At 51.9% G+C, this 27,310-nt stretch overlaps 4 protein-coding genes across 18 annotated transcripts in view; 3 read left to right on the forward strand and 1 right to left on the reverse strand.

The window, feature by feature from the left end:
* The window catches only part of Ip6k1 (inositol hexakisphosphate kinase 1), a 68,009-nt gene extending 64,442 nt beyond the window's left edge, over nt 1–3,567 (forward strand). For all 7 annotated transcript variants that reach the window (XM_048794671.1, XM_048794667.1, XM_048794672.1 and 4 more), the window contains one exon: nt 267–3,567. In XM_048794671.1, coding sequence (XP_048650628.1) covers nt 267–776 — 510 coding nt within the window. In that variant the 3' untranslated portion in view covers nt 777–3,567. The remainder of the gene's footprint in view (nt 1–266) is intronic.
* Nucleotides 3,568–3,963: 396 nt separating this feature from the next.
* Gmppb (GDP-mannose pyrophosphorylase B) lies at nt 3,964–7,577 on the forward strand. The gene is made up of 9 exons (XM_015487192.2): nt 3,964–4,329; nt 4,441–4,521; nt 4,607–4,655; nt 4,777–4,919; nt 5,130–5,288; nt 5,375–5,453; nt 5,525–5,652; nt 5,737–5,919; nt 6,004–7,577. Exons 1-9 carry the CDS (start codon nt 4,201–4,203, stop codon nt 6,133–6,135), a joined length of 1,083 nt encoding a protein of 360 aa, XP_015342678.1. The 5' UTR covers nt 3,964–4,200; the 3' UTR covers nt 6,136–7,577.
* The window catches only part of Rnf123 (ring finger protein 123), a 29,318-nt gene continuing 8,361 nt past the window's right edge, over nt 6,354–27,310 (reverse strand). For 7 of the 9 annotated variants that reach the window (XM_015487182.2, XM_015487181.2, XM_015487180.2 and 4 more), the window contains 26 exons: nt 26,831–26,956; nt 26,625–26,717; nt 26,481–26,554; nt 25,627–25,744; nt 25,323–25,422; nt 25,074–25,135; nt 24,835–24,906; nt 24,498–24,618; nt 23,916–24,017; nt 22,410–22,516; nt 21,992–22,190; nt 21,491–21,636; nt 21,102–21,185; nt 20,296–20,403; nt 14,474–14,651; nt 13,606–13,680; nt 13,385–13,472; nt 13,210–13,297; nt 13,038–13,122; nt 11,567–11,706; nt 11,270–11,458; nt 11,105–11,180; nt 10,791–10,875; nt 7,186–7,328; nt 6,757–7,036; nt 6,354–6,680 (listed from right to left, as the gene is read on the reverse strand). In XM_015487182.2, the coding sequence (XP_015342668.1) occupies nt 6,560–6,680; nt 6,757–7,036; nt 7,186–7,328; nt 10,791–10,875; nt 11,105–11,180; nt 11,270–11,458; nt 11,567–11,706; nt 13,038–13,122; nt 13,210–13,297; nt 13,385–13,472; nt 13,606–13,680; nt 14,474–14,651; nt 20,296–20,403; nt 21,102–21,185; nt 21,491–21,636; nt 21,992–22,190; nt 22,410–22,516; nt 23,916–24,017; nt 24,498–24,618; nt 24,835–24,906; nt 25,074–25,135; nt 25,323–25,422; nt 25,627–25,744; nt 26,481–26,554; nt 26,625–26,717; nt 26,831–26,956 (3,060 nt within the window). In that variant the 3' untranslated portion in view covers nt 6,354–6,559. The remainder of the gene's footprint in view (nt 6,681–6,756; nt 7,037–7,185; nt 7,329–10,790; nt 10,876–11,104; nt 11,181–11,269; nt 11,459–11,566; nt 11,707–13,037; nt 13,123–13,209; nt 13,298–13,384; nt 13,473–13,605; nt 13,681–14,473; nt 14,652–20,295; nt 20,404–21,101; nt 21,186–21,490; nt 21,637–21,991; nt 22,191–22,409; nt 22,517–23,915; nt 24,018–24,497; nt 24,619–24,834; nt 24,907–25,073; nt 25,136–25,322; nt 25,423–25,626; nt 25,745–26,480; nt 26,555–26,624; nt 26,718–26,830; nt 26,957–27,310) is intronic. The other 2 variants (XM_015487183.2, XM_015487184.2) reach the window with 1 other exon arrangement.
* Amigo3 (adhesion molecule with Ig like domain 3) lies at nt 7,721–10,486 on the forward strand. Its single transcript, XM_015487188.2, has one exon. The coding sequence runs from the start codon at nt 7,967–7,969 to the stop codon at nt 9,506–9,508; it is 1,542 nt and encodes a 513-aa protein (XP_015342674.1). The 5' UTR covers nt 7,721–7,966; the 3' UTR covers nt 9,509–10,486.

Raw genomic sequence — 27,310 nt, forward strand, 5'->3', positions numbered from 1 at the left:
AGCAGTATGTTCCTAGTTAAAGTCTAGTGGGGGCCCAGAGCAGCTTGGAGGAGGGCTCTAAAGGTGATGACCATAGGCCCAGTAATTGCCTTTCATAGCTCTTATGATGGCAAAACCTAGAGAGAATGTGGCCTGCCTCCTTCCAGTTGGAAGAGCAATAAAGTGCAGGTTGGTTATAGAGTGCTTTCCAGATGGTGCTTGCCCGGGGTACCACAAGTTCATCAGACTTACCTGGTGTTCACCCTGTCTGTCTCCTGGGGTTTCAGGTGTACCAGCTGGACACAGGGCATTACCTCTGCAGGAACAAGTACTATGGCCGTGGGCTCTCCATTGAAGGCTTCCGCAATGCTCTCTACCAGTACCTGCACAATGGCCTGGACCTGCGACGTGACCTCTTTGAGCCTATTCTGAGCAAACTGCGGGGCCTCAAAGCTGTGCTGGAGCGGCAGGCCTCCTACCGCTTCTACTCCAGTTCTCTGCTTGTCATCTATGATGGCAAGGAGTGCCGATCTGAGCTGCGTCTTAAGCACCTGGACATGGGGCTCCCTGAAGTGGTACCACCCTGTAGCCCCAGTACCAGCCCCAGCAGCACCACCTCCGAGGCAGGCCACTCCTCTCCACCTAAGGTGGATGTCCGCATGATTGACTTTGCACATAGCACATTCAAAGGCTTCCGGGATGACCCCACTGTGCATGATGGGCCAGACAGAGGCTATGTGTTTGGCCTGGAGAATCTCATCAGCATCATGGAACAGATGCGGGACGAGAACCAGTAGGCCCAATTATGGGCCCCCCGAGACCCCTTCCTCTCCACCCGCAGGCAGGGACCATTGCTCTGAACTTGCCGTGAGGACACACAGACTTGCTTTTAAAGGGTTATATTTCTCTTTGGTGTAAACTAAAAGAAATGTTTTTAGCTGTAGCCTGGAATCCATATATATAAAGTGAAGGAGGGCAGAACATGCGTCCTCTTGGCCAGGCTCCGTAGCTCTGTGGCTGTGACTGCTGTGTCCAGGTTGACTTAGGAAGGAAGAGGTGCCCCTGGTGGGCTTGGCAGCAGAGACAAGATGCCCTTGGACTTTGGTTTCTCTTACCTAGGTCTTTAGGGTCTGTGTCTGCAGGGTCCTGCTGATTGTGTAATGAAGCCCTGGACTGGTACAGGGCTCCTCCATGCCCACTCATCCTTTGTTCCCCCAATATAAGAGGGGATTGGTCCCTATCTCTTGGGAGCTTTTCAGTTTTGTGCTGTGGGTGTCAGCCAGCTCTTGAACAGATGCCCTTGTCATCAGAAATCTGACTGCACACAGCTGGACCCATGTTTCTTGGGTCTGATTTTGGCATGGGGCTACATTCATGAAGCTGAGCTGAAGCCAGTTTATGGCAGCAGGCAGGCCTGGTTTCTCCATGGACCTAGCACATAAACCTGCTCCTCTGCCCAAAACCCCAGCCAGCTTCTCTCAACAAGATCCCCTTGCCTGAGGAGGCCAACCCCTTCTGTCTCACTGAAGGGCACCACTCTGTTTGCTGAGAAGAGTGTGTTCTGGTAGGCCATGGGGCCTGTAGGGGCCCTGGACCATACAGTATTTGCAGTTCTTGTACTGTGGGTGGGAGTTTTCCTCTTCTAGCTTGGGCAGCTGTGCTGCCCCTGGATGGGCTGCTCCTCCCAGGACTCAAGGGCTGTGGTCTGCTCAGGGTCTCTCACTTCCCCAGGCAAAGCTCAAGGAGGCAGCCCATTGTGAGGGAGAATTTTAAGCTTGTCTGCTCTTAGAGACATTGGGCCCTGGGTGCATACAGGTGCCCAGATTATGCTATTGAGAGCTTTGTCTGAATAATCCTGGGGTCCATCAGTTTGTCCATTTGTCCACCTGCCAGCCCCTATACTGTGGGGAGCCTTCCTTTGGGGTGTTGCCTTGTTTGTTAGTATATTGATTTCCCTCATACTTTCCTCAGCAAAATAGTCTCTCTTTCATTTCTGAGGTGAGCTTTTGCCCCTTTGCCCTTCCTCAGCAGGTGCTTTTTTTTTTTTTTTAAACCTGGTTCCAGAATGAATTAGGGTTATTTCCCTGCTGGCCTGGCACCCTTCCTATGGGCCTGGAGTGTGGCCCTCAACACTCAAGGGGTAGCCCTTTCACATAGTTTTAATCATTCTTGCTGCCACCTTTTAACGGCATGTAGTTTTGCTGCCTCTAACACAAGGTGGCCAGCAGGTGACAGGCACCACACTCAGTCATTGCCAAGGTTAGCACCCTTTCCTATAAGCTTAGGGCCACTGTCAGTCTCTTTTGACATGTCCCTATTTGGGCATTAAAGGTAAGCCTGCTGGCCTGTGTTTGTGAGAAGCCTTGGTAACTGATGACCTGATTCCTGGCCTTTAGAGATGTAGTCTCTAAAATGGGGTCCTTGATGGATCCTCTCTCTCTAAGCCCTCCAACCCTGGTGCCAGTGGTGGGCAGGTTCCCATTCCTTGGGGCTGGGAGGCACAAATTTGCCTGTCTCTGGTAATAACCACCTTCTCTCCTGTACCATTCTGTGGTTTCAGCCAGAGGGAAAGGTCATTGTCAGTGTAGCTGATATTCCCTGGCAGTGGGGAGGATAAGAAGAAGGATTTGGGGCCACTGCCTGGGGACGAGATGCCACCCTGTTCTGGTACTACTCAGCACAGGAGGCTGTACTCATTTATTGTGTTTTCCTGGCACTAGAAATAGTGGAAGGGCTAGAATTTGCTGCTTCTCCCCCAGGGCAGGGCCTTTCTTATCAGCACTTTTGGTACCTGGAAACCCAATCATTCTTTGATGGGTGGTGGCAAGCTTGTGCATGCACATTTTCTGCCACTGCTCCTTCTGCCTGGCCCAGGCTAGAGAGTCCTAATGCTGCCAGGCCCTGCCTTCCCATCCCCAAATCAGGACCAAAGTGCAACTGGGGATCATGGGTTGGGGTGCTCAGGTCACCCTTCTCTGTTATTTTCGCTGGGCTGGGCCAACGCCAGACCCCGCCTCCAGGGTTGGGGTGGAAAGGGACTGGTGGTGCTTAAAAAGGAAGGGGACCAATGTAGCAACTTGCCAGGAACCCCACCCTCTCTTTTCTGGGTCTGTGCAATGGGTGTGGGGATTCCCACCAAGGGCCAGAGGCCTGGGTTAGTTTAGTAGCTGCTACTCACGCGCTCACCTGGCCATGTGCACGTTCCCTAGATGCAGACTGCTTTTAACTTTACGGCTGTACAATTTGGTTATGTTTGTGCCGATTTAAAAAATATTTTAATGAAGAAAATGGCGACCCCCGGGAAGGACGTGGTTCCTTTGCTCCTCGGGGACATGTAAGACTTCGCATTCTGGGAATCACTCTCCGCTCTTCTTTTTCCTGGAAGCTAAACCTGTCCACGCCACCCGAGGCCTGCGCCTGGATACTACAGGTGACTCCGGCCACGACTCGCGCAGTTGCATTTCCTTGGACCTTGCGTGTAAGGGAGGGGTGCCCGGGCCGAGCCCGCCCCTTTCTGTACACCCAGCGCTGCCCACCCCGCTTGTGTCTGAGGTCGTATATGTCAAAATAAAGCCGCTAGAAATTGTAGCTTGTCCGTATCTTTCTGAAAACTTAGCAGCTCCAGGGTGAATCCACCCAGCCCAGCACCCCCAACGACCTCCGGCCGCGTGATCTGCTCCTTCAGTCCCCTTCTCCCAGGGTCGGAGCGCAGGGGGCGGGGCCCTGGACAGCAAAACGTGGCCACAAGCGTCTACCCTGCAGCCAATCTAGCTCCCGTAGGGAGTGAGGCCTCGCCCTTGGCGCCAGTTCCGCATTCGGTTCCGCCAATAGACAGGTGACCCGCGAGTCTCTTTCGGGTCCCCATAGCAGCCTGGCGCACTCAGGCTCTCATTGGCTACGTCTTTGGTAGTGCCGCGCCCAGCGCTCCGACGCTGGCGGCCGTGCCACGTAGACAGCAGCTGATTGGCCCGCTGGGGTCACGTGCCTAGTGCGGTCCGAGTACTCTGCCAGCCGTCCACCGCCCGCTAGGTAACTTGTGTTCTTGCGGCCGGGTGCCGGCGTCAGGTTAGGCCAGGCGAACAAATTGAAACCAGAGTTGGTCAGTCTGACTGGTGAAGGGCGTGGGGCAGGACATAGCGGGTGTAGTTCGTGGCCAGTGTTGGCCAGGCGGGGTGCAGGCACCTTGGAGCCTAGGATTGACTCCCGTCGCCCACAGGCGAGATGAAGGCACTGATCTTGGTAGGCGGCTATGGAACTCGGCTGAGGCCACTAACGCTGAGTACCCCGAAGCCGCTGGTAGACTTCTGCAATAAGCCCATCCTGCTGCATCAAGTGGAGGCCCTTGCTGCGGTAAGGCCCGGGGTCTGTCCTGGGCGGAGGGACGTCTAGCGACTGAAGGTCAGGGGTGCCCGTACCTACCGGCTGAGCCCGCCTGTTCGCTGGCTTTATCCTGTCCGACAGGCAGGCGTGGATCACGTGATCCTGGCTGTGAGCTACATGTCGCAGGTGCTGGAGAAAGAAATGAAGACTCAGGAGCAGAGGGTGAGGCACGGACTCTTAGCCGGTTCCGTTGGTCCACCTTCCTGCTCCGGAGGGAGAACCTAACGAGGTGACTTCTCCTTTCCAGCTGGGAATCCGAATCTCCATGTCTCATGAAGAGGAGCCTTTGGGGACAGGTCAGTGGATACAAGAAGGTTCCTTGGGGAGGGTTTGCATCCAGAAGAGGGTGGTACCTGCTGAGCCTGAATTCAGGGATTCAGATCCCCAGCAAGGCCGTGATCTGCTCCCTTCCCCCAGCTGGGCCCCTGGCATTGGCCCGTGACCTGCTCTCTGAGACTGCAGACCCTTTCTTCGTCCTCAACAGCGACGTGATCTGTGATTTCCCCTTCCAAGCCATGGTGCAGTTCCATCAGCACCATGGTCAGGAGGGCTCCATCCTGGTAAGAGACCAGGTCTTCCTTCTCCTTTGACATTCCCTGCAACATCCCAGCCCAGCTTCCCTTGCCCCCCCACCCTTTGATCTTTCTCCTTATAAGAGAACAGCTAAGCAGTATCTTCTAAGTATTTGGGACAGAATCCCTGAAACTTGGGACAGCATATGTGTAAAGGTTTAGGAACACTGGACTAGGCCTAAGTCCCCCTGTATTCAGGTGACCAAGGTGGAGGAGCCTTCTAAGTACGGTGTGGTGGTATGTGAGGCTGACACGGGCCGCATTCACCGGTTTGTGGAGAAGCCACAGGTATTTGTGTCCAATAAGATCAACGCAGGCATGTACATCCTGAGCCCTGCAGTGCTGCAACGCATCCAGGTGTGTAGAAGACAGCTGCTGGGTGGGCTAGGGTGGGACAGGCCATTACTACCATGACCCTGCTCACAAGCTGCCCACTCCCACAGCTGCAGCCTACGTCCATTGAAAAGGAGGTCTTCCCCATTATGGCCAAGGAGGGGCAGCTATATGCCATGGAGCTGCAGGGTGAGGCAGAGAGGTCATGGGTGGGGGTGGTCTGTGGCTGGGCTGAGCCCCTGATGCATCCCTCCCTACAGGCTTCTGGATGGATATCGGTCAGCCCAAGGATTTCCTCACTGGCATGTGTCTCTTCCTTCAGTCACTGAGGCAGAAGCAACCTGAGCGATTATGCTCAGGCCCTGGCATTGTGGGCAATGTTCTTGTGGTGAGGCCTTTGTCCAGCCCATCATTAATCCCTTCAGTCCCTAGGGGACAAATGGCCCAACTGTATTTTCCCCATTGCTCTCAGGATCCAAGTGCCCGTATTGGCCAGAACTGCAGCATTGGTCCCAATGTGAGCCTGGGTCCTGGTGTGGTGGTGGAGGATGGTGTGTGCATCCGGCGGTGCACAGTGCTGCGGGATGCCCACATACGTTCCCATTCCTGGCTTGAGTCATGCATCGTGGGCTGGCGCTGCCATGTGGGCCAGTGGGTAAGCCAATGAGCTGGGCCAGATGGGGAGAGGGCCAGAAAATGCATCTGCCTCACTGACAAGGTCTTATTCCCCCTCACCCAGGTGCGTATGGAGAACGTAACTGTGCTGGGCGAGGATGTTATAGTTAACGACGAGCTCTACCTCAACGGAGCCAGTGTGCTGCCCCACAAGTCTATTGATGAATCAGTGCCAGAGCCTCGTATCATTATGTGAGGGGATGCCTGGGGCTGGCTGAACCCGTATTTTCCCATCAGCAAGAGGAGCACTGGCTTGACACAAAAGGCCCTGGACTTGGTGCTATTTGTCTGGGGAGGATTGGATGAGGATGAAGCTGCTGAACACCTGCCTTCTCACTTGGACATAAAGTAGCAGAATCCCTGCTGGGCCACACCCCACAAACCCCACTCCCTTAAAAAGGGCCAGGCCAGGGCTGTATGGAATAATAATTTAATGTTTACTGTGGCCCTGATTGAAAGTCAAACCCAGACATTATTAGGGCCACGGCCAGGCTCCTACCAATGGGGCTACACACAGACAAAGAGGTTGGATGTGGTGGGGGTGATAGGGAACAGGGCAAGGGAAGCTCATAAATAGGTCTCTGCCTGGGTCTGGGTTTGCAGGTGGAGGTTTGGCAGGCCTAGGCAGCTGAGGAGGTGGTGCTTGTATTAGCTGCCTTGTCCCAGTCCTCTACAGACACGATGGTGGCTTTGCAGAAGAAGCAATCCTTGTTGTTCATCAGGTGCTGGTTGATGCAGGCTCTACAACGGGGAGGGGATAAAGACTGTCTTGGATGTTCCTACTGCCCCTTCCCAAAGCCCATGGGGCCCCACTTACTTGCAGGACTTGTGTCCACAGGGCTGGAACACAGCAGAGATGGGGTGGGCATAACAGATTGGGCAGAGATCTTCCTCACTGGTGGGCTGCAGGGAGGGAAGTGAAGGGTAGTTGGATATGCTATGCCTATATTGGTGTGCACACATGTATTCAAGTAGCATGGGATGTGCTGTGGTCCCACTCACCAGGGATGCAGCTGCTGCCTGGGCAGATGCAAAGGTCAGATGTGTCAGCATCTGCTCCACTTGTGCCAGCTCCTCAGCATTGATATAATCAGTATCTGGGATAGTGGTAGGTGTGTCAGGCCAGATGTAGCCTAGAATCTGGTGCCTTTTGAATAATCCCAGGCTGGGGATTTGCTGTTCTTGGAGGTCCTGACTTCAGACAGTCCCAGATCTTTTTTCCCTTAACCACCCCTGGCCCACTTACAGCTCTGCAGGGAGAAGCGCTTCCGGTCTGGGGCAGGCAGGACAGTGCCAGGTGCTGGGGGCTCTGGCTGCCCCAGAAGATAGCATATGGATCGGAGCTGGAAGCAGGGGTCAGCCAAAAGCACTGATGTGGCTCTCTCTGTCCTAGGTAGGGAAGGGTATATAGTGTAATCAGAACACTGGGGGACTCCTGGGGTTGTGTGACTGTCCAAACCTAATTGCATTAATACCTTTATTTCCACCTCCCAGCCGCAACCTTCTAAGTCCTGGGGGGGTCTCAGTGAAATCACATGCAGCCCAGGTACCAGTTTTGTGGGCTACCATAAAACACCTAAAGTCCACCTGCCCCATGATACAATAATCCTTCAAATAAAGAACATTAGGAGCAGTTTACCATTCTCCCCTGGCTGCCCCTTTTACTCTTCTGGTTTGTTGGCTAAGGGAAGGCTGGGTATTGGAAGTGAATTCATACCCCCCTGGTGGCCATAGGGGTTCTTAAGCGGCAGGGGATGTGATTTCCCCGCCCCTTGCAGCGGGAGCCAATAGAAGCCCGATGCCCCGCCCCCTGGGCCGGCTTCTGTAAGCGACTATTTAGAAGTCGACCAGGAAAGTGCTGGGAGAAAGCAAGGGGAGACAGAGCTGACTGCAACGTCCATCTGAGCTGAGTAAAGCCAGCATTGTGCCTCCTCGGCCGTGGACCATCCGGCACCACGCTTGTTGGGCCAGAACAAGAGTGGGTGAGTCCTGGATCTGTGACCCGCACAAGGCTGCTCTCATTCTTGATGGTCGCCGTCATGGCCTGGCTAGGGCTGCTGGGTGCCCTGCTGTGCATGCTGCCGGTCGCCACGTTAGGCACCCGAGACCCTGAGGGCTTTCTGCCCGCTGTGCCCCACAACTGCCCCAGCAAATGTGTCTGTGCTGCTGATCTGCTGATCTGCGCAGGCCTGGGGTTGCAGGACGTGCCAGCCACGTTACCTGCAGCTGCTGCTGAACTCGACCTGAGCCACAACGCACTCCAGCGCCTGCGCCCCGGTTGGCTGGCACCCCTCTCCCGGCTGCGCGCCCTGCGCCTAGGCCACAATGAACTGGATGCGTTGGGTCACGGAGTCTTCAATAATGCCAGCGGCCTAAAACTCCTTGACCTATCATCTAATGCATTGCGGGCACTTGGCCCCCACGACCTTGATGGACTTGAGGCACTGGAGATGCTGTTTCTGTTCAATAACCGCCTAGCACACTTGGATGAGCATGCCTTCCACAGCCTGAGTGCACTCAGCCGCCTCTATCTGGGCTGCAACGAACTCATGACCTTCTCTTTCAACCACTTGCACGGTCTGGGTGCGATCCACCTGCGTACCCTGGACCTCTCCTCCAACCGGCTGGGACGTGTCTCTGTCCCTGAGCTGGCCGCACTGCCAGTCTTCCTCAAGAATGGCCTCTACTTGCATAATAACCCGTTGCCCTGCAACTGCCGACTCTACCACCTGCTGCAGCGCTGGCACCAGCGGGGCCTAAGTGCGGTGCGAGACTTTGCGCGTGAGTACACGTGCCTGGCCTTTAAGGTACCCACATCCCGCGTGCGCTTCTTTGAGCACAGCCGTGTCTTTGAGAACTGCTCAGCTGCCCCAGCTACCAGCCTAGAGCAGCCTGAAGAGCAGCTGCATGCACAGGTGGGTCGGTCCCTGAGGCTTTACTGCAACACCAGCGCCCCAGCTGTGCACATTGCCTGGGTTTCACCTAAGCACGAACTGCTTGTAGCACCAGGATCCCGAGATGGCAGCATTGCAGTGCTGGCGGATGGCAGCTTAGCTATAGGCAAAGTGCAGGAGCAGCATGCTGGTGTCTTCGTGTGCCTGGCCACTGGGCCCCACCTGCACCACAACCAGACACTTGAGTACAATGTGAGTGTGCACTTCCCACGCCTGGAGCCTGAGGCTTTCAACACAGGCTTCACCACACTACTGGGCTGCGCAGTGGGCCTGGTACTGGTGCTGCTATACTTGTTTGCACCACCCTGCCACGGTTGCTTCCGCTGCTGTCACCAAGCCTGTCGAAGTCGCCGCTGGCCCCGGGCACCCAGTTCACTCCAGGAGCTGAGTGCACAATCCTCAGTGCTCAGTGCCACGCCACCAGATGCACCCAGCCGCAAGACCAGTGTCCACAAGCATGTGGTCTTCCTGGAGCCTGGCAGGAGAGGACTCAACGGGCGTGTGCAGCTGGCTGTAGCTGAGGACTTCGATCTGAGCAATACCATGGGCCTACGGTTCATGGCTGGCTCTGAATCTGCTAGCTCCACAGGCTCAGAAGGTCTCATGATGACCTAGGCTGCCCAGTGCCCTCCACTCAGGCCATGACCCTCCTGCTGCTTGCTCTGTTCCCTGCTACCATACTGAGAACTGCCAGGTGTTAGTGGGAAGCATTGTACCTGGTCCGCCAGCTTCCTTTGTGGTTCTTACCTGAACCACAATGGCCCTATTCATAGATAGAAGAATCAGAGTCTCTTAATTTCCTCCTGCTCTGCCTAGCATGGGTCCCCAAGGCCCCAGACCCCAGCAGAACCTGCTAGTGTCTTCCTTTCCTGGGACCTCCTACTGTCCCAATGTCCCTTAAGGATGGGGGACCAAGTCCATCTGGAAAAGCTCTTACATTAGAGCCCTAGGAACCCCTTCAGTGGCTGAAGCAGATATGAAGGAGTGATACAGAACAGTCAAAGCACACCACCTTCCCCTTCCCATACCTGGGGCAGGGGTCTCACAGGGGAAATGATGGAGAGCTCAACTCCAGCCCGTGTTCCTGGAGAAAGGAAGAAACATCCTCCCTCTGATGACACAGCACTCCCCCAACTACCAGCAGCCAACCTTCTGAAAGCTTCACAACTGCAAGCACAGTCTGGTGGGCAGGCATTAGGAAGGAGAACCCCTAGGGACCTGGCCTGAGCCCCAGCCACAGTGGCCCTGCTTTCTCCATCAGTCATTTCAAGGCAAAGTTCATTCCATGGCCTCACGGCACAGCAGTAAAAAGCCTGGCAAGCAAGGCCAAGCTGAGAGGGCCCAGATGGAACTTGATGTCCCTGAGGGCAGGAGCCTTTTAAAGGCTGGCACTGTTCTCAGCCTAATGGTTTGAGGCGGTGCCCTGGCTTCATGTGCACCTCACCACTCCCACTGCAGAGAGGCAGGGAAGGGGTTCTGGGAGCCCCTCAGGTGTGGGGGCTGAGCTACGAGTCCCCATGGCTGTCTTGGACCCTGCTGTTAATGGAATTTTGTAATAAAGGTAATCCATGCTCATTGAGGCCTTCACTGACAGGCAGCATTGTAATGTGCTTGGCTCTTGATCTAGCAGTGTTGCCCTGGCCATCAAAGGATGGTCTGCCCTATACCCCCACTGCTACCTGAGGAATGGCCACAAGCCAGGGCACTTTGTCCTGCTTGGGTCCTTGATTCTTCAACCCAGAGCAGCTGCCACTGTCACCTACTTAAGCAGTTTACATCTCACCACCTTCCCTCTACCTTAAAACCTGATAGTGAGGCCCATTTATAAGATAAGGAAACTGGGGTACAGGGAGGTCCTGCCCAGCTCCCATGGGAGCCCATAGTCTCCAACACTTACTCTGAGGCTTGACCACGCACCAGGAGCTGTACCAGGATGCCTGTCACTGCCACAAGGATAGGGTAGTGGTCCACACTTTCTAGGCCTAAGGGGAGGGAAGGAAGAAAATGAACCTCCCTCATGCTTCTGTGGCAGAGGCTCCAGGCCTGACTGATGCTATCAACCCTTCTCTCTGTCCACTCTACAGAAGGGCCAAGCTGGGTTCGGGGTGCTGAGCCTGGCTGTCATGGTGCAGAATAGAGAATCGGGCATCATGCTCCTGGCAGAGGACTCAAGGCCTATTGTACAGGGGTGCAGGGCATCTAGGTTCTTACCAGGTAGTCGTAGGGTGACCACACGGTCAAACAAGTTCCTCTCAGCTGTCACACGGTTCAGCACCTGATTCAGCAGCTGTGGGGGCAGGAGCCTGTTGGTACATGGACAAGCTCACCAGTGGGGTATCCCCAGGATCCTACCCTCCTTGCCCTAGATGGACACACCTGTGCAAGACGCCGCAGCAGCATCTCAGAGGTAGGCCGGGCCCAGTCAAGGAATATCTCAGGCACCAGTGTGATGGTCATTTCCAAGACACGCAGCAGGCTGACTGAGAGGTCAAAGCAGGTGGCACATACCTTGAGCTGTCTGCTGTCCACAAAGTTTCGTTCCAGGCGTTCAGCAGCCTGCTGAATCTGTGCAGCCAACAGGTAGGCAAGCAGCAGTCAGAGGCCTGGCTACAAGCCAGGTCCACACCTTGGTCCCTTTACCACCCTGGCCCACAGGGCCCCACCATGGCCTACCTCCTGGATCATGCCAATGAACTCAGAGAAAGCCCAGTTGAGTTGGTTGAGGACGCTGTTGAGGAAGCTGGGTGCCACATCAGAACCCTGCCGCAGCAGGTCTGCCATGTGCTGCTGCAGCAGGGTAGAGGGGCAGGGTTCTGCAAGCGGATGGGAAGGCACATTATCAAGGACTTCAGGACAGTATTCCTGCCTGTTTGCCTTTGTCCTCACCCACTGGTATAAGAACAGAAAGATGGCTCCTGGGAAACATGCAGGTCAGGGTACAGAACTACCTGAGGATTAGAGCTCAACTGTCCCCTCCCTCTCTGGGGCAAACCAAAAGCTGCAGGTGTGTCCAGCCCCATACCACATCATCCACCCTAGGCCTAGGGCAATTATACAGCTGCAGCCTGACCCCAGCAAGTTCTGAGTCACATGCCCATCAGACAGGGCCAGACACAGAGCAACTTAGACTTTTCCCCACTAGCATTGAGGCCAGATTCTCCAAGAATCTACTCTGGGCCCTGCTGTCCTCTACTTTCCTCTGCTGCCCTTGGCCTCTCCTTGACATGTGTCTGAGGTGGTGGGTGCCAAGTCTGGGCTGACAGACAGTGGTAACTAGAGCTCTCAGCTGCAGCTGTCTCAGCATATCTCACCACTCCTCTAGATGCAAATCAATAGTTCCTTCAGCCACAGAACAGATCTGGCCCCCTTGCTATTCTCCACTTGCAGCTCAGTTCTGCCTTAGAGGCAGGTCTGAGATATTTGGCAAGGACTTGCTGTGTGACTTTGCCTAAGGCATTCAGCCTCTCAGAGGTCATTTCTCAGACCAAAGCACAGGCTGCAATGGGAGATAGGCATGGTGAGAACAGTGGGTATAAGCTGGTCAGACTAAGGCCTTGGGCCAGGTCTAATGAAGGTCCTCTAGCTCAAGAGACTGCAGGACACAGGAGAGAGACCACACATTGGCTCTGCTCCCAACCAAACGCCTCTTACTCCAGGAAGCCCCATGATCATCCCTTGGGGCTCTGGCCAATCTCCAGCCTATGCATATCTTGCCTCATGGATGCAAGGCCTAAACTAAGCCCTTTGTCTGGCACCAGCAGATACCAAAGAAGGAGCAGAAGCACACAGTGCTGTGACAAGCCTGGAGGTCAAGGAGCTGGCATAGAGGGCAAGGGACAGAGTGTCTACTCCAGCAGCCTGGGTAAAAATGGCACCTTTTCACTGTGACACTTGCAAAGCAACAGGCCCAAAGGGTACAAATGGAACTGTGGAGTGAGGGGGAGTAGTCCCAGAGCATCCTTAAGCTGGGAAGAAGCAGGAAAAATGTAAGCCCCAAGGGACAAATGGAGTTTGGAGCCAATACAAGTCCAAAAGAGGGGCTGGTAGGAGCAGAAGAGTCTGAAAGAATCCAAGAGCAATGGGCAATCCAAGCTTTTTTGCTCAGGAGGCTCCCAGGCAGAATATGCCCAACCTGGATACTTACTCTGGAGGCTGGGCAAATTGGCATCCTCTGGCTTGGTTTTCAGCAGGTGTGGCAGCCGTGTATAGCGGTACCCGAACCCACAGCCCTGGGGGTGGGGCCAGCTGAGGTCAGTGGGAAAGAGCTACCTTCCCCCCAAAGGCAGCCTCAGCAGCCCCCCTAAGGTCATGCTTACCCTCCAGAGCCGCACTAGGATCCAGTTGGTCTGGGCCCAGGGCCGCTGCTCATAGGGTGCCAGGAGATTCCTCACCATGGCGATACGCCTGTAAGGGTGAGGGGTGGCAGACACATGGTGAGGCGGGGAAAAGTGCTGTGCAGGACAGGGTGTGATTCCCCAAACCCCTACTCACTGATCCTCAGGGATTCTTTCCACAGCCCGCAGAGAGTGTGGGTAGCACACGTAGCTGGCCAGGGCCTGCATCAGTGAGTCTCGAATGTCTGCCACAACAGGCCATGCCTTAGCAGGTGCCCAGCATAAGCCCTATCCCCATGCCACAATATACACAGAAAACAGCCCACCAGAGGTGCCATCCCATCCCCACCTCCCTGGGCCCTCTGCAGGGCACCTCACCAGTGCCTACTATGCGTGTGTCAGCAAAGTGTTTGGCAAGGATGGCAGCCAGGCGAGTCAGGGTCTCTTCATAGCCTGCAAGGGTGGGCAGAGAAAACCACTGGCTGGGAGCAGGGGCTCCGGGAACAGACATGTCCCTTGGCAGAGTGGGTGGGCTTGGGTAGTAGGCTCCAGAGCTAGCTCCAAAAGCCAATCTGGACCTGGGTTGGCACCTGGGGACATTGGGTAGAGCACTCAAACTAGCAGTTGGGGAAGGTAAGGCACAGACTCACTGTGGGGGGAGGGCCTAAACTGGACTCAAACTCATCTTAACACACACATTTGTTGACTCAGCAATCAAAGTCACTGGACACTCACAATTGTGTCTTTGAAGACAAAGCCTGCACCAAGGCCTGGGCAGGGCAGGGTTGGGGCCTGGCAGCTCACACAGCCTGATCCAGAAACCAAATGCCAGGCCCAGCCTAGAATCAGTATCTTGAAGAAGCACAGGATCCTCTGTGGCTATAGCAGGGCCCCACCTCCTGCTATAATTTACAAAGATAAATAGTCTGTCCTTGACCCACTGCCACATACTGTGACTAGCGTCAGGGTGCTTGGGTGAGGGGCCACAAGGCTGCTCAATAGCATCAGGAAGAAGAAACCAGGGGTCCCACTGCACCATCTATTTTCCCTCCAGTAGCAGGGAGAAGCAGGTTCCAAGGCATAGTGTAAATGTGAACTTGATACAGGGAGGACCATGGGATAGAACCAACCTTCCCTCTGTCCTGTGGATGTATGCTGCAAGGCCACATATGGCTTAGATCAGGGCTCCTGAGAGTCACACTAAAGGCCCCTTTCTATCCCCTCCCAGCCTGAATGGTCCCATCACCTGGGAGCTCCTCCATGCTGTGCACAGGACCAAAATAATTCTTGAGAGCACTGTAGCTGTTGATGGCCACACTCAGGTAGAACTCAGGCATGAAGGCAAAGAGGGAACCTGTGCGATCACCATGCTCAATGGTCCGTAGGCAGACACGCAGTAGCCAGTAAATGTCTAGCATTTTCTCCTGCAGGAGGCACACAGGGTGTTAGGTTTTTTACTGGAAGGGTCCTGGATACATTATCTGGTCTGGGAACTGGTAATGCCTCACTAGGACAATGACATCAGAACTGAGAGCTGGACTGCAGAAATGTGAGCAGCAGCTCAAGCAGGGGTGATCAAGTCCTCAGTAGGCAAGAGGAAAGCATCCAAACTGGAGAGTGCAGCACTATGACCCTGACAGGAATTCTGGTTTGCTAGAGGATGATATGACCAAGTCTGAGTTGAAGCACTGCCCAGTGCACAAAGGGGCTGCAGGGACAAGTGGGGACAGCTTAATGAGGATACCAGTCTCGCCCAGGTCCAAAATGGTAGAGAAAATGACTGCATGACAAGGGGAATGCACTAATAAAATACGGAAGCAAAGGACATGTCACACCAAGAAGGGGACCCACACATCTGGTGGTAGTAGAGCCTCCATGGAGGTCAAAAGTACTAGAGGAGAAGCAGGTCTGGTGCAGAGCACAGGGGAGTGTGGCTTAGGAGAAAAGGAGCATGAGGCACCTGGTGGTGTCCCGAAAAAAATTATGTAAAGAGGCAAGTAAATTTTGGTTTGGAGATCAAAGAAGAAAAAGTGGGGAGCAACATAACTGCTAGTGGAAGAGTGGCCACAGAAAAGAGATGAAACCTGCTGAGGGCACTGTTCCCCACAATGTGGCTCCCATAAGTCTGTATTAGGATCATAGGAAGGGACATAGGCCAGAATGAGGCCCCCAGCCCCAGCTCAGACCATAGCAAATACACCTCTTAGAGTGGAACTACAGTATCTGCACTTGATACCAGCTCTCTGAGGTGCTCCAAAACCCAACAACCCAAGGAGATAAAATCAAGGAGTCAGAGGTATGCGTCTGGGCCCACTCAGGGCAGTAGGCATCTTGCTACCACAGATGGCCAGGGAAGATGGAATCTGAGGTGAGGATGACAATGGCAATAATATACCTAAGGGTCTAATCAATGGAGAAAGAAATTGCCAGCAAGGTTGGGGGAGAACTTGGCAGGACTATATCAGAGGAGTCAAAGAGCCTCTGCTGGGCCAAGAGGTGGGGGAAGATAAGGTGACTAAGACAGAGAAAGAAGAGAGGGGATTGAAGGTAGGTACAGGGCCAAGGACCTTTAATAATGAAAGGAACTTCTCAAAATTACAGATGAGTGAGTCTAAAGATGCAAAGGTAAAGAAGACAGCTCAACATAATAAAGACTCTGTATGAAAAGCCTACATCTGCCAGCATACTCAATAGTGAGCCTGGCATCAGTCCCTCTCTAAGACCAAGAAAAAGACAGGGTTGCCACTTTTGTCACTTCTATTCAACAAAGTACTGTAATCTTAGCCAGAATAAATTAGGCAAGAAAAGAAATAAAAGGCATACAAATTGGAAAGAAAGTGGTAAAATTATTTTACATGTATAAAATCCTAATGATTTTACACATACATACACCTGGTAGAATTAATAAACAAGAGCCAGGTGCGGTGGTGTACACCTATAATCCGAGTGGCTCGGGAGGCTGAGTCAGGAGGATTGTGAGTTCAAAGCCAGCCTCAGCAACAGCGAGGCACTTAGCAACTCAGTGAGACCCTGTCGCTAAATAAAAATATGAGAAAAGGGCTGGGAGTGTGGCTCAGTGTTGAGTATCCCTGAGTTCAACCCTGGTACCAAAAAAAAAAAAAAAAAATTAATAAACAAATTCTGAAAAGTTGCAGGATGCAAAATCAACACACAAAAATCAATTGTTTCCTTATTAACAATGAACAAAGGAAACCAAGAAAACAATTCCATTTATAAAAACAGGAATAAACAACTTGAAGAAGGCAAAAGACTTGAAGTTCTACAAAAACTATAAAATGTTGCTGCTGAAAGAAATTAAAGATTCTGCCAGGTGTGGTGGCACACATCTGTAATCCCAGCAACGAGGCTGAGGTGGGAAGATCACAAGATGGAGGCCATCCTGGGCAACTTAGTGAGACCCTGTCCCTAAATAAAATACAAAAGAGGGGATGTGGCTCAGTGGTTAAGCACCCTGGATTCAATCCTTGATACCACCCCAAAAAAATTCCAAATAAGTAGAAAAACATCCTGTGTTCATGAACTATTAGCTTAATATGTTAAGATGTCAACACTGCCCAAAGGAATCTACCAATTCAATGCAATTCCTATTAAAATCCCTACTATTATTTTTTTTAGAAATAGAAATTCATATGGAATTTCAAGGACCTTGAGTTGCCAAAATACTCAAGAAAAAGAACAAAGTTGTGCAGGTCTCATACTTTCTGATTTCAAAATGTATGGCAAAACCATGGTAATCAAACCAGTGTGGTGCTGGCATAGACCATTTAATGGAAAAAGGCCAGTCTTTTCAACCAATGGCACTAGGAACAATGGATAGTCACATGGAAAAGAATAAAACTGAACACTTGTTTTATACCATAAAATTAACCCAAATGGATAAAAAATGTAAACATAAGACTCAAACCCACAAAACTCTTAAAAGAAAACACAGAGAAAAAGCTTCATGGCATTGTATTTGGCAAAGATTTCTTGGATATGATACCAAAGGCACGGGCAACAAACAGAAAAAAAATAGATAAAATGGATTATATAAAAACTAAACATTTGTATCAAAAGATACAATCAATAGAGTGAAAAGACAACCGACAGAATGGGAAGAAATACTTGTGAACTATATATCTGGTGAGGGGTCAATAACAAGAACATACAGAGTAAGGCATAGTGGAACATACCTATGACTTGGAGGCTGGGGCAGGAGGATCACAGGTTCGAGACCAACCTCAGGAACTTAGCGAGGCCCTACTGCACTTAGCAACATAGGGGGAAAAAAAAAGGGCTGAGGATGTGGCTCAGTGATTAAACAAACCTGGGTTCAATCTCCAATACAAAAACAAAACAAAAAAAAGATAAAAGAATATACAGAAAGTCCTACAACTCAACAATAACAAAAATTCAAAAATGAGCAAAGGGGCTGGGGATGTGGCTCAAGTGGTAGCACGCTCGCCTAGCATGCATGAGGCACTGGGTTCAATTCTCAACACCACATAAAAATAAAGATATTATGTTCACCTAAAACTAACTAACTAACTAAATAAATAAATAATTTTTAAAAAATGAGCAAAGGACAAGAACAGATAAATCTCCTTGGAAGATAATGTAGATGTACATTATGCTCATGAAAAAGTATTCATCATCACCAGTCATTAGAGAGATGCAAATCCAAATTAGAATGAGTTACTAACTCACACTCATTAGTAGAGCTACCATGAAAAAAAAGTGTTCGAGGGCAAGAGGCAAAATTGGAACCCTTGTGTACTGTCAGTGGGGATGTAAAATGGCGCAGCTTCTATGGAAAATAGCATGACAGCTCCTCATAAATCTAAAAATAGACTTACCGTATAACCCAGTATATACCTACTTCTGGGTATATACCCAAGATAACTGGAAACAGGTTTTTGAAGGGGTATTTGTATACCAACTTTCACAGCAGCATTATTCATAATAGCTAAACTGTGGAAGCAACCTAAGAGTCTATGATTAAATATGAATGGATAAACAAAATGTGATATATACATACAATGGAATACCATTCTGTCTTAAAAAAGGAAGGAAATTCTAACACCAGCTACAATATGGATGAACCCTGAGGACATTAGGCTAAGTAAAATAAGCCAGCTGCAAAAAGACAAATACTGTATGATTCTACTCCTATGTGATACTTAAGAATAATCAAATTCAGAGATAAAAAGTAGAATGGTGATTACTAGGGCTGAGAGGAAAGAGGTATGGGGAGTTATTATTTAATAGGTGTGTCAGTTTTGCAAGATGAAAAGAGCTCTGGAGATTGGTACAACAATGTGAGTATACTTAACAATTAAAAATAAATTAAGGGGTGGGGTTGTAGCTCAGCAGTAGAGCGCTCACCTAGCACATGCAAGGCCCTGGGTTTGATCCTCAGCACCACATAAAAGTAAATAAATAAAATAAAGGTATTGTGTCCAACTACAAGTAAAAAATAAATATTAAAAAAAATAACTTCAAGATGTGGGCTGATGGGGCTGGGGATGTGGCTCAAGTGGTAGCGCGCTTGCCTGACATGTGTTGGGTTCGATCCTCAACACCACATAAAAATAAAATAAAGATATTATGTCCACCTAAAACTAAAAAATAAATATTAAAAAAAAAAAAAAAGATGTGGGCTGAGGTGTGGCTCAGTAGTAGAGAGCTTGCCCAGCAGTAGCAAGGCCCCAGGTTCCACCCCCAGCACTGAAAAGAAAAAAAGATTATAAATTTTATAAATTTTTTTCAGATGGGGTCTCACTACATTTCTCAGGCTGGTCTCTAACTTGTGGACTCAAGCAATCTACCTATCCAGAAGGTTAGGTGGGACTACAGGTATGTACCACTGTGCCCAGCTAAAGATAAGTTTTATGTCATGTATATTTTACTACAGTTATAAAAACAATGTTGGTGGAGAGGGAAGAAAGAAAGTGTCCTGAGGGGCTGGGGTTGTTGCTCAGTTGTAGACTGATTGCCTTGCACACGTGAAGCCCTAGGTTCGATCCTCAGCACCACATAGAAATAAATAAATAAATAAAAATAAAGATATTGTGTCCATCTATAACTAAAAAAAAAAAAAGAAAAAGAAAAAGAAAGAAAGTGTCCTGAGAAGACAGTGTGGGAGAGGATGGCCATATTGTCTAGGGAAGTAGGCAGGTATGAAATCCTAGTGGTGGGGAAAAAAAGGAAGTTTCCCTGACCTGATCACCTTCATGGGGCTGAAGGCAAAAGTTACCTTCCGCAATAAGAGGAAGGAACAAGAGATGGAAGTGGTTTAGATTTGGGGAAGATGCCACTAGGAGAAATACCAAAGCACAGATGGCACAGTGGAGATGGGGACACCAGAAGCCTTGATTGCCTAGTTCTTGAGCAGGGTCACGCCTAGGGGACAGCCCGGCATGTGGACACATGTGCACACACATATCCTACTGGTGGGAGGGAAAGTACAGATGCAAGAAGAAACAAATGGGAAGGATTGGGATTGGGGCTGGAGTCAAACTTCAGTCCCAGTAGGAGTGCAGAGTCCCTTTAAGTAACCCACCAGGTCCAGTATCTGGAAGAGCAGAGGCTCATCTTTCTGATTAGTTGCTGTGTGTACTCATCGTCAAAGATGGCATCTGGCATACTCTAGCATTTGGATTTATGTTATTAAATGAATAAGCAAGTGAAGGAAAATGAGCAGGCCAGCAGCCTTGTGGATGACAAGTGAAGAAGGGAAGACTCAGGGAGGACCACAGAGCCCTAATGTGCTAGGAGAGAAGGCGTTGTCCAGGACTGAGGAAGGACAAGGAAAAAAAGAAAGGCATGTAGAGACAGAACTTGTCTCCCAAAACGATTCATGAACATTTTGGCGGTCAGAAATGGTCCCTCAGGGCATGAGAGGCACAGGGGAAATGGCATGGGGTGGGAGGAGGGATTCTAAAGGGACTCATGTGTCCCAGGGCCCAAAAAGGCAGAGAGCATGAAGGGTCTGGCATAACCTTGCCCAACCCATAGCCAGATAGTGAGGTTGGGAAGAAGTCAGTTGCTAAGGCCATGCCTACTCACCTGGGAATAGACGGTAGCATGGACCCAAGCAAGACGGCGGCTCAGGTGGTCCAGCTTTTCTGAGAAAACTTTCTGGCTCTTGGTCAACTCTGCAAGGATATCCTTCCTCTGCCACCCAGGAAGAAAGGAAGACCATCAGGACATAGCCTCCTAGTGCCAGGAGTAAGTAAGGGGTTGGATTTCACTTTCAAAACTCCTCTGCCACTGACTGGCTGGTGACCCTAAGCAAGTCCAGAACAAGGCCATGGTTGTCCCCTCAGGATGTGGAATTGAGGCCCAGATGGGGGTCTGTAAGGCCCTGGTTGGAACACCGCAGGGACTCAATGCCAAAACTGCAGCTTAAGCAGCTGATCAGGCCCAGGGCTCTATTAACAGTGGGGGTAAGGAGGTCTACCAGGGAAGCCCAACCCAGGCTAGGCAAGCAGAGGGATTCTGAGAGTGGGGGAAGCCAGGCCTGCTTCCTGCTGACTCTGCAAGTGGCCAAGGAAGCACTCAGGGTAGATCCATAATTGATGAGGAGCATAGTGAATGTCAGCACTTAATGGATGGTGGGGGGGAAGGGGGTGGAGCAGGGGCACCTTGGCACCAGGCTGCAGCTGGTTGATAGGGCTCAGGTTATGGCCATCCCTGCTGCCAGCCTCTCATTGCCCTGGTATGGTCAGGGCAGGGGTGGAATAAAAACTGAAGGGGCAGCCCCAGAACCAAATTTTCTCCGTGGGCTGCCCTGGGAACCCCAAGTAAGCAAGCTGCCCATGTGCAACTACCTGCCATCCCAAGACCTGCCTGCCTGCCTGCCTAGGCCTTACCCGCCTAGGGCACCGGCGAAGCTTGTCCTCCGTGTCCCTCAGAGCCATCGCATATTCATTGACATCATCAGATACACCAACCATCTAGAACATTGGACATGTCCAGGGTGACTATTGGGTACCTTAGTCAGGCTTATTCAGACTCAGCTTAGACTCCAGTACAATCAACTTCCCAACCTTAGGCCTGGGTCAGTCTCCCACAAAAGGAAACTAAGTCAGCCTTAAGCAGCAGAGGCAAGGCATAAATCAGTCTTGCTGTGCCATGTGCTCACGTGCACAGTCTTGCAATAGGCACCCCTGCTGGCACATGGACATATGCGCACATACATATCCGACCACGCCATGCAGAATACCCTGCACCCAACAAGCATAGACCAACAGTGCAAGACCTTGCCTAGCTGCTGGTGGACGCTGAGATTATACATCATGACGGCACCATCTAGAACTTCCAGCAGTGAGTTCTCGGTGAGGGGCTGCTCAGGTTCCTCAGGGGGCCGTCCTAGCAGCAGGCCCTCATTCCAGTGGCTGCCCTCAACTAGGGAGTCAGGGGAGGGCAGAGTCAAGACAGGGGCATCCTGGTTTTCTCCTAAGCCTGTGCAGCCTGGATGGGCCTCACAGCAGGAGAGATGATCCTCTCTCCCCTTTCCTTACCCAAGGAGGGACCCGCAGGGGTAACAATATAAAAGGGAAATGAGGTGCAGGGCAAGGCCCCACAGTGGCAGGACCTATTTCTGTAGCATTGATTTCTTGCCTTCAGACTGTTCTTCCTATGCCCTTAGGATGCTGCCAGATTACAGGGCAGAGTGGGGGATGGGGATATATTTTGGCTTTGCCCAAGATGGGGAGTTGTACACAACAGAAAGATCCCTCAGGCCCCACACAACACCTACTGTCCTCACGGGTCCTCTGCTCCACACTCAGCGTGCGGACCTTCACTTTCTCCAAGGTGCTCAGAGGCCGCCGTGGGGTCATGAGGCTCACAGCTGCTGTGCTGAGGAAGCGGTTGGCTCGGCCCAGGGTTGGAGAACTGAGCCAGCCAGGCCGGGGCAAGGGCAGTGCTCCCCCCATGGCCAGGGCCTGCATGGGGCGCTGCGGTAGAGAGAGGAGGCCAGAGGCTACTCAGCCCCCCCGGACCAAGGCCCACTTACAGCTTCCTTGATTCTTAGGGGTAGTGAATGGGAATGAAAAGTTCATGCCTCCACCCACAGCAACGGAACCTGCCTGGTAAGAAACCCTTTCATGGCGGAGAAGCAGCCTGGTATGACATCCCCACATAGATGATAAAGCAAAAGCCCCCTACTGCCACACCTGGGTCCCAGCTGGGGTTGCCTCATCATCCTCGTCCAGGTCATCCATAGTGGCTGCCTGGAGTTCCAGTGGGTCAATCACAATGTTGGCTTTGGAAGCAAGGTCATCTGGAAGGAATGTCAGGACAGGAGGGTTCTCAGGCCAGGGGTAAGATGAGGGGCCATGGGCAGAACAGTCCAGGACAGTGAAAACACTGGCAAGCTGGGAAGGAGGCCTTGCAGGATCCTATTATGCCTGCCCTTTGCCAAGAGAAACCCAGGCTTCTCTGCACCCCAAGGGCTCCTCATCTCATAGTAATCAGTGGCAGGAGGCACTCCCCATCACACCCTCCTGTTGGTCCCCATGTGTTTCCTGTGATATCATGCTCTCCAGGGCCTCTCCTACACTGATTGTCCCATAAACAAAAGTAGGATGTGGTGGTGCAATCCTGTAATCTCAGTGGCTTAGGAGGCTGAGGCAGGAGGATCTTGAGTTCAAAGCCAGTCTCAGCATCTCAGCAAAGCCCTAAGCAACTCAGTGAGACCCTGTCTCTAAATAAAATATAAAAAGGACTGGGGATGTGGCTCAGTGGTTAAGCACACTGGGTTCAGTACCAAAAAAAAAAAAAAAAAAGTAGGTCCCAGGCTGCTTATGCCTCTGCCCTACTTTGCACACTTCCCAGGGTGCCAAGCCTCATCCCAGGCTCCTCCTCATCTCTATGCCAACAGCTAACAGAACCAACCCATGCCTTGCTCCTTGAGCATCTCTAACACAAAACTTGTCATCCTGCAGTCCTTTTCCATGATAATTCCCTAGTGACCCAAACTCTGGCAGGACTGGGATCACCATTTACTTTTTCCTTTCACTTATGCCTTTCTCCTCTTCCTCCACTGCCTGGACAATTGACCTCCCTGACATCTTTCTCAATTCCCACACTCTGTCCTCCATACCATAGCAGGCAGAGGGAGATTCTTACAACAAAGCCCCCAATCTTACTCCCTGCCTTGTCCAAGCCTTCCAAAGCTGCCCCTGGAATGGGTCCACACCTGCTTTGCACCCAAGGCCCTCACATTTGTCTCATTTCTCACCACCAAGGCCCTCACATTTGTCTCATTTCTCACCATTCCCTACTTCACATTTTACTCCCCAGCACACCAGCTGCTTTTTGTATCCTGGCTACACTGAGCTATTTCTAACTCTTTGTCCTGTGTACCCTACACCTTAGCCCTCAGCACTGGAGCAATCTGTGCCCATCCCTGAAGGCAGCTCAGGTAGCACCTGAACAGCCCTACCTTGCTAAAATCCCATGGTCCCATCAGTACACCTCTCCTCTGCTTCGTTAGTGCACTGCCAACCTTCCAGTGGAGTGGGTACCAGACTCAAGATCAGGGGCATGACAGATCAGCAGCTCCCTGAGTGTGTGGAGAGACTCAGGCGCCCTCTGGTGGGAATAGGGGAGGTCAGCACCCACAGCAGAGCCCTACCAGGCTAGATGGGATTGTTCACTGCCGAAGAAACTGCACGTACCTTTGAGGGTCTTTCGAAGATGTGACAGGAGGCCCCCAAGGCGTTGCAGGTCAAAGTAGTCCACCTTGCCATTATAGAAGATCTGGGGTGGGATGTAAGCTTCTACAAGGAATTGGGGAGGCCGGGACAACAATCAGGACTTAGTAGGATGACACTCCCTTCTACTCTGGTCTAGCATAGCCAGCCACTCAGAAGCAGAGAGGATCCCACCCCAAACTTATGAGATATCCCCAACTCAGTGTGGGTAAATTTTCCACTTTCCCCTGGAGAAACTACAACCCAAACACAGGGTCCCCCTGAACCCACTAAAGGTATCCCTACAAAGGACTACAAGGAGCTGGGTAGGCTAGTACTGAGACCTAGCAGGAGCCTATAGGGATAGTAAGAAAAACATGGGCTCAATGGTCCTGAAACACAGAGCCCTTGAAGCCCCAAGTGGAGAAGCCTTAGGTAGGGAAGGAATCAAATGGGCAGGAAGCTGGGGCAACTCCCACCAGCCTCCTACATCCAGTTCAGCATTTCACATTAACACGAGTATTAACTCTTTCTAGTGTTTCTGACCTGGGGCCAGGTTTTACTTACCCTCACTGAAGGAAGCATGGGGGTTGGAGGCCTTGTATTCATCCCAATAGTAGCGGAGGGCAGAGATGAGCCGGTGCAAAAAGCAGACCATGTATTCGGGGGGGCAGAGCATAGGCATGTTCTGTCAGCAGAGGACCCAAAACATTAGTGCTAGCCCACAGCCCAGCCCATTTCTTGTCCAAGGACCTGCTCAGGATCCCAGGAGGGAAAGGTGGCAGAGAACAGAGCAGGATAAGGCAGAGATACAGCAGGCTGAGGGGTGCCAGAAGTCCAGGGTGCAGCCCCTACAACATAACCAGCCAGCAGTCCACTGAGGGCTGCCCTGGAGGACACCTACCCCACGGCCACTGGCATTCTCCTGCAGAAACTTTCGGAACTTGGTCAGGAAGATGTATCTAGAAGCTTCACCCTTTAAGGAAAGGGGAAAAAGGCTAAAATAAGCTGAGAATGCTGGCCCAGACTGAAAGAGCTCAATGCTGTAACTTCCCACGAGCCAGCCCCTGTCATCTGGGTTTGGGTCCCAATAAAGTACCCCTCCCCATCAGAGACCCACACAGGGGTCTTGGAGTCACTCACCCCATTGTCATCTTTATTGTCCAATAGCAGCTTCAGGATCTGGACCTGTAGTTCTTCCACCACTGGGAATGCAGTGGGAACACAGTTCTCAGGCTCCCAGGGATGGAAGAGGGATACGTTTGGGTCAGGCCTCCTCCACCACCAGGGTCCTCCCAGTCCAACCCAGGCATGGGGTCACTGCCAAGTACTCCCAAACACATACACACAAATTCCCCACCCCCTACCCAGTGGCTGAAGCAGGGTGCAGACCTTCAATGCGTTTCTTCAGCCTTTGGCAGCCCCGCTCGTAGGCTCGCCGCCGTAGCCGCTCCTCAGCAGTCTCTTCATTTACCTCCTTACTCTCTCTGCCCTAGGCAGGGGCAGAGGACGGAAAACAGGGTTTACTGGGATCTTACTCAGTCTTAATTCAGACAAAAAAGCTCCATCCTCATTCCCCAGGACTCTAGGGACCAGGGCTGGGCAAAAGGCATCATGTGCTAACTGCCAGGCGGTTCTGGTAACCTGGGCCAGCCCTCACCATGACCACTGCCCACCCTACTTGGGGTCTGCCCACCTCCCTGCTGGAGCGGTGGGGCCACCAGGTGGTAGGAATGAGCTCCTGCAGGCCAGCTTCCTCTACACGCAGGGGACTCTTGATATAAAAGAAGACAACAGACCGGAGTACGTCGAAGCTAGTGGTGGTCAAGGAAGGGCTCAGCTCACGAAAGGACACCCTGCAAACCCTCATGAGCCTTCTCTGGGAAGCCTACCCTGATGTGTCCACTACCAAGGGTGCCATTGCTGCTATGTGCTTATCTCCCCAGATCATAAGCTTTAAGAAAGACCTATGGCTGTCAAGCCTGCATGATATCCAGTAGGTGCACAGAAATAGACAATTGTGGATGGCTTGTCACAGGAATAGACAACTGTGGGATGGACTAGAGAGAGAGGACCTGGGAACCTCTTTGAAGTCCCCAACTCTGGACCCTGTGTTTCCCAGCTTTGTTTCAGCCTTCTGGAGGCTGGAAGACCCAAACTAAGAAAATGGCCAGAAGCTTAGGCTTCCTGGTCAGGGACCCAGAGCTAGGCTCTCCTTCTTACTCAGAGGCTCTGCCTCCTTAGAGCAAAGGAACATAGACACAAAATGCAGAGCTATAGCTAAAGAGGACAGACCCTGGGGCCTCTCCCATACCTCCACATAGCTGTAGAGTCTACGGTAACCTGGAAAGCCCTGCTCAAGCGAGGCAGGCCTCAGCAGTCCTCCACTCTACCTTTCCTGCTCTGCTCAGAAGGTCCAGGGCCAGGGACTCAGTTCTAGTCCTGAGCCTCTCTGGGGGCCCCTGGATATAGGGACATTGCCCTTTCTGGCCTCTGCTTATCCCAGAACATTCTATATGGCTGGCCTGCCTGGCAGCAAGGGGAGGATACAGAACGTTGCTAAGCAGAAATTTGCGGGACTTCTGGTGCCTCAGAATGGAGATAGTGAGTCGCAGGTAGTGGATCTGTGGAGAGGGAATTCTCAGAATAGGCAAGTGAGGTACTGGGGCTCAGGGCAGGGACAGGCACTCCCACCTGCAGGCCCAGATCTGGAACAATGGGTGAGAACCGGTACAGCCGCAGCAGAGACATCATCAACTGCTTAAGGCAATCCTGTACCTCGTAGTCCTGGGGAGAGAGGCTAGGGCAGCCATTTGGGAGCCTTTTCCAAGACCCTTCCCATACCTCCCACCCCAGTGGAGCCAAACAGCCTGGCCTGAACCTAAGGTCAGGAATCTCACCTCCATGAAGAGCCACAAGAGGTCTAGAACCTGGTGCACCAGGGACTGTGCCTGTGCAGGTGTGCCCTTCTCCATGATGCCCAACAGGAAGCTCATGAGCACAGCCTCTACCAGATACACCTTGCGCTGTGTGAAAGGCAGGCATTGGTGAAGTGGCAGCCCTCAGCTCAGCTCAGGTAACCCCTGCCTGGCATACGGCCAAGGCTACACTGAAGGGTCAGGCCTCAGGCAATCTTGGGCCCCTCATGCAACCCTAAGACACAGAAGTGCCTTTCTGGGGTCTGAATTAGAGACAAGAAGAACCACTTCCTCACAACCCTTCTATGGCTTTGCACATGCAGTTTCTTTAGCCTACAACATCATTACCCTTCAATATTCTTCCCATAACATCCTCTGATGCACTCAGCTGGAAGTGTCCCCTCCTCCCCAAGTGCTGTACTTGAAGTCTGAAGGCTCTGGTTGTGTGGGGGACTTGCTACG

The sequence above is a fragment of the Marmota marmota genome, unplaced genomic scaffold, assembly GCF_001458135.2.
Source record: "Marmota marmota marmota unplaced genomic scaffold, marMar, whole genome shotgun sequence".
Classification (NCBI taxonomy): Eukaryota; Metazoa; Chordata; class Mammalia; order Rodentia; family Sciuridae; genus Marmota; species Marmota marmota.

Bases quoted from the DNA above. Each gene is read 5' to 3' on its own strand.
- Amigo3 (XM_015487188.2), top strand. From the start codon at position 7,967: ATGGTCGCCGTCATGGCCTGGCTAGGGCTGCTGGGTGCCCTGCTGTGC.
- Gmppb (XM_015487192.2), top strand. From the start codon at position 4,201: ATGAAGGCACTGATCTTGGTAGGCGGCTATGGAACTCGGCTGAGGCCA. The intron at 4,656-4,776 runs GTCAGTGGATAC...CCCTTCCCCCAG, and splicing joins AGAGGAGCCTTTGGGGACAG to CTGGGCCCCTGGCATTGGCC. The intron at 5,454-5,524 runs GTGAGGCAGAGA...CCCTCCCTACAG, and splicing joins ATATGCCATGGAGCTGCAGG to GCTTCTGGATGGATATCGGT.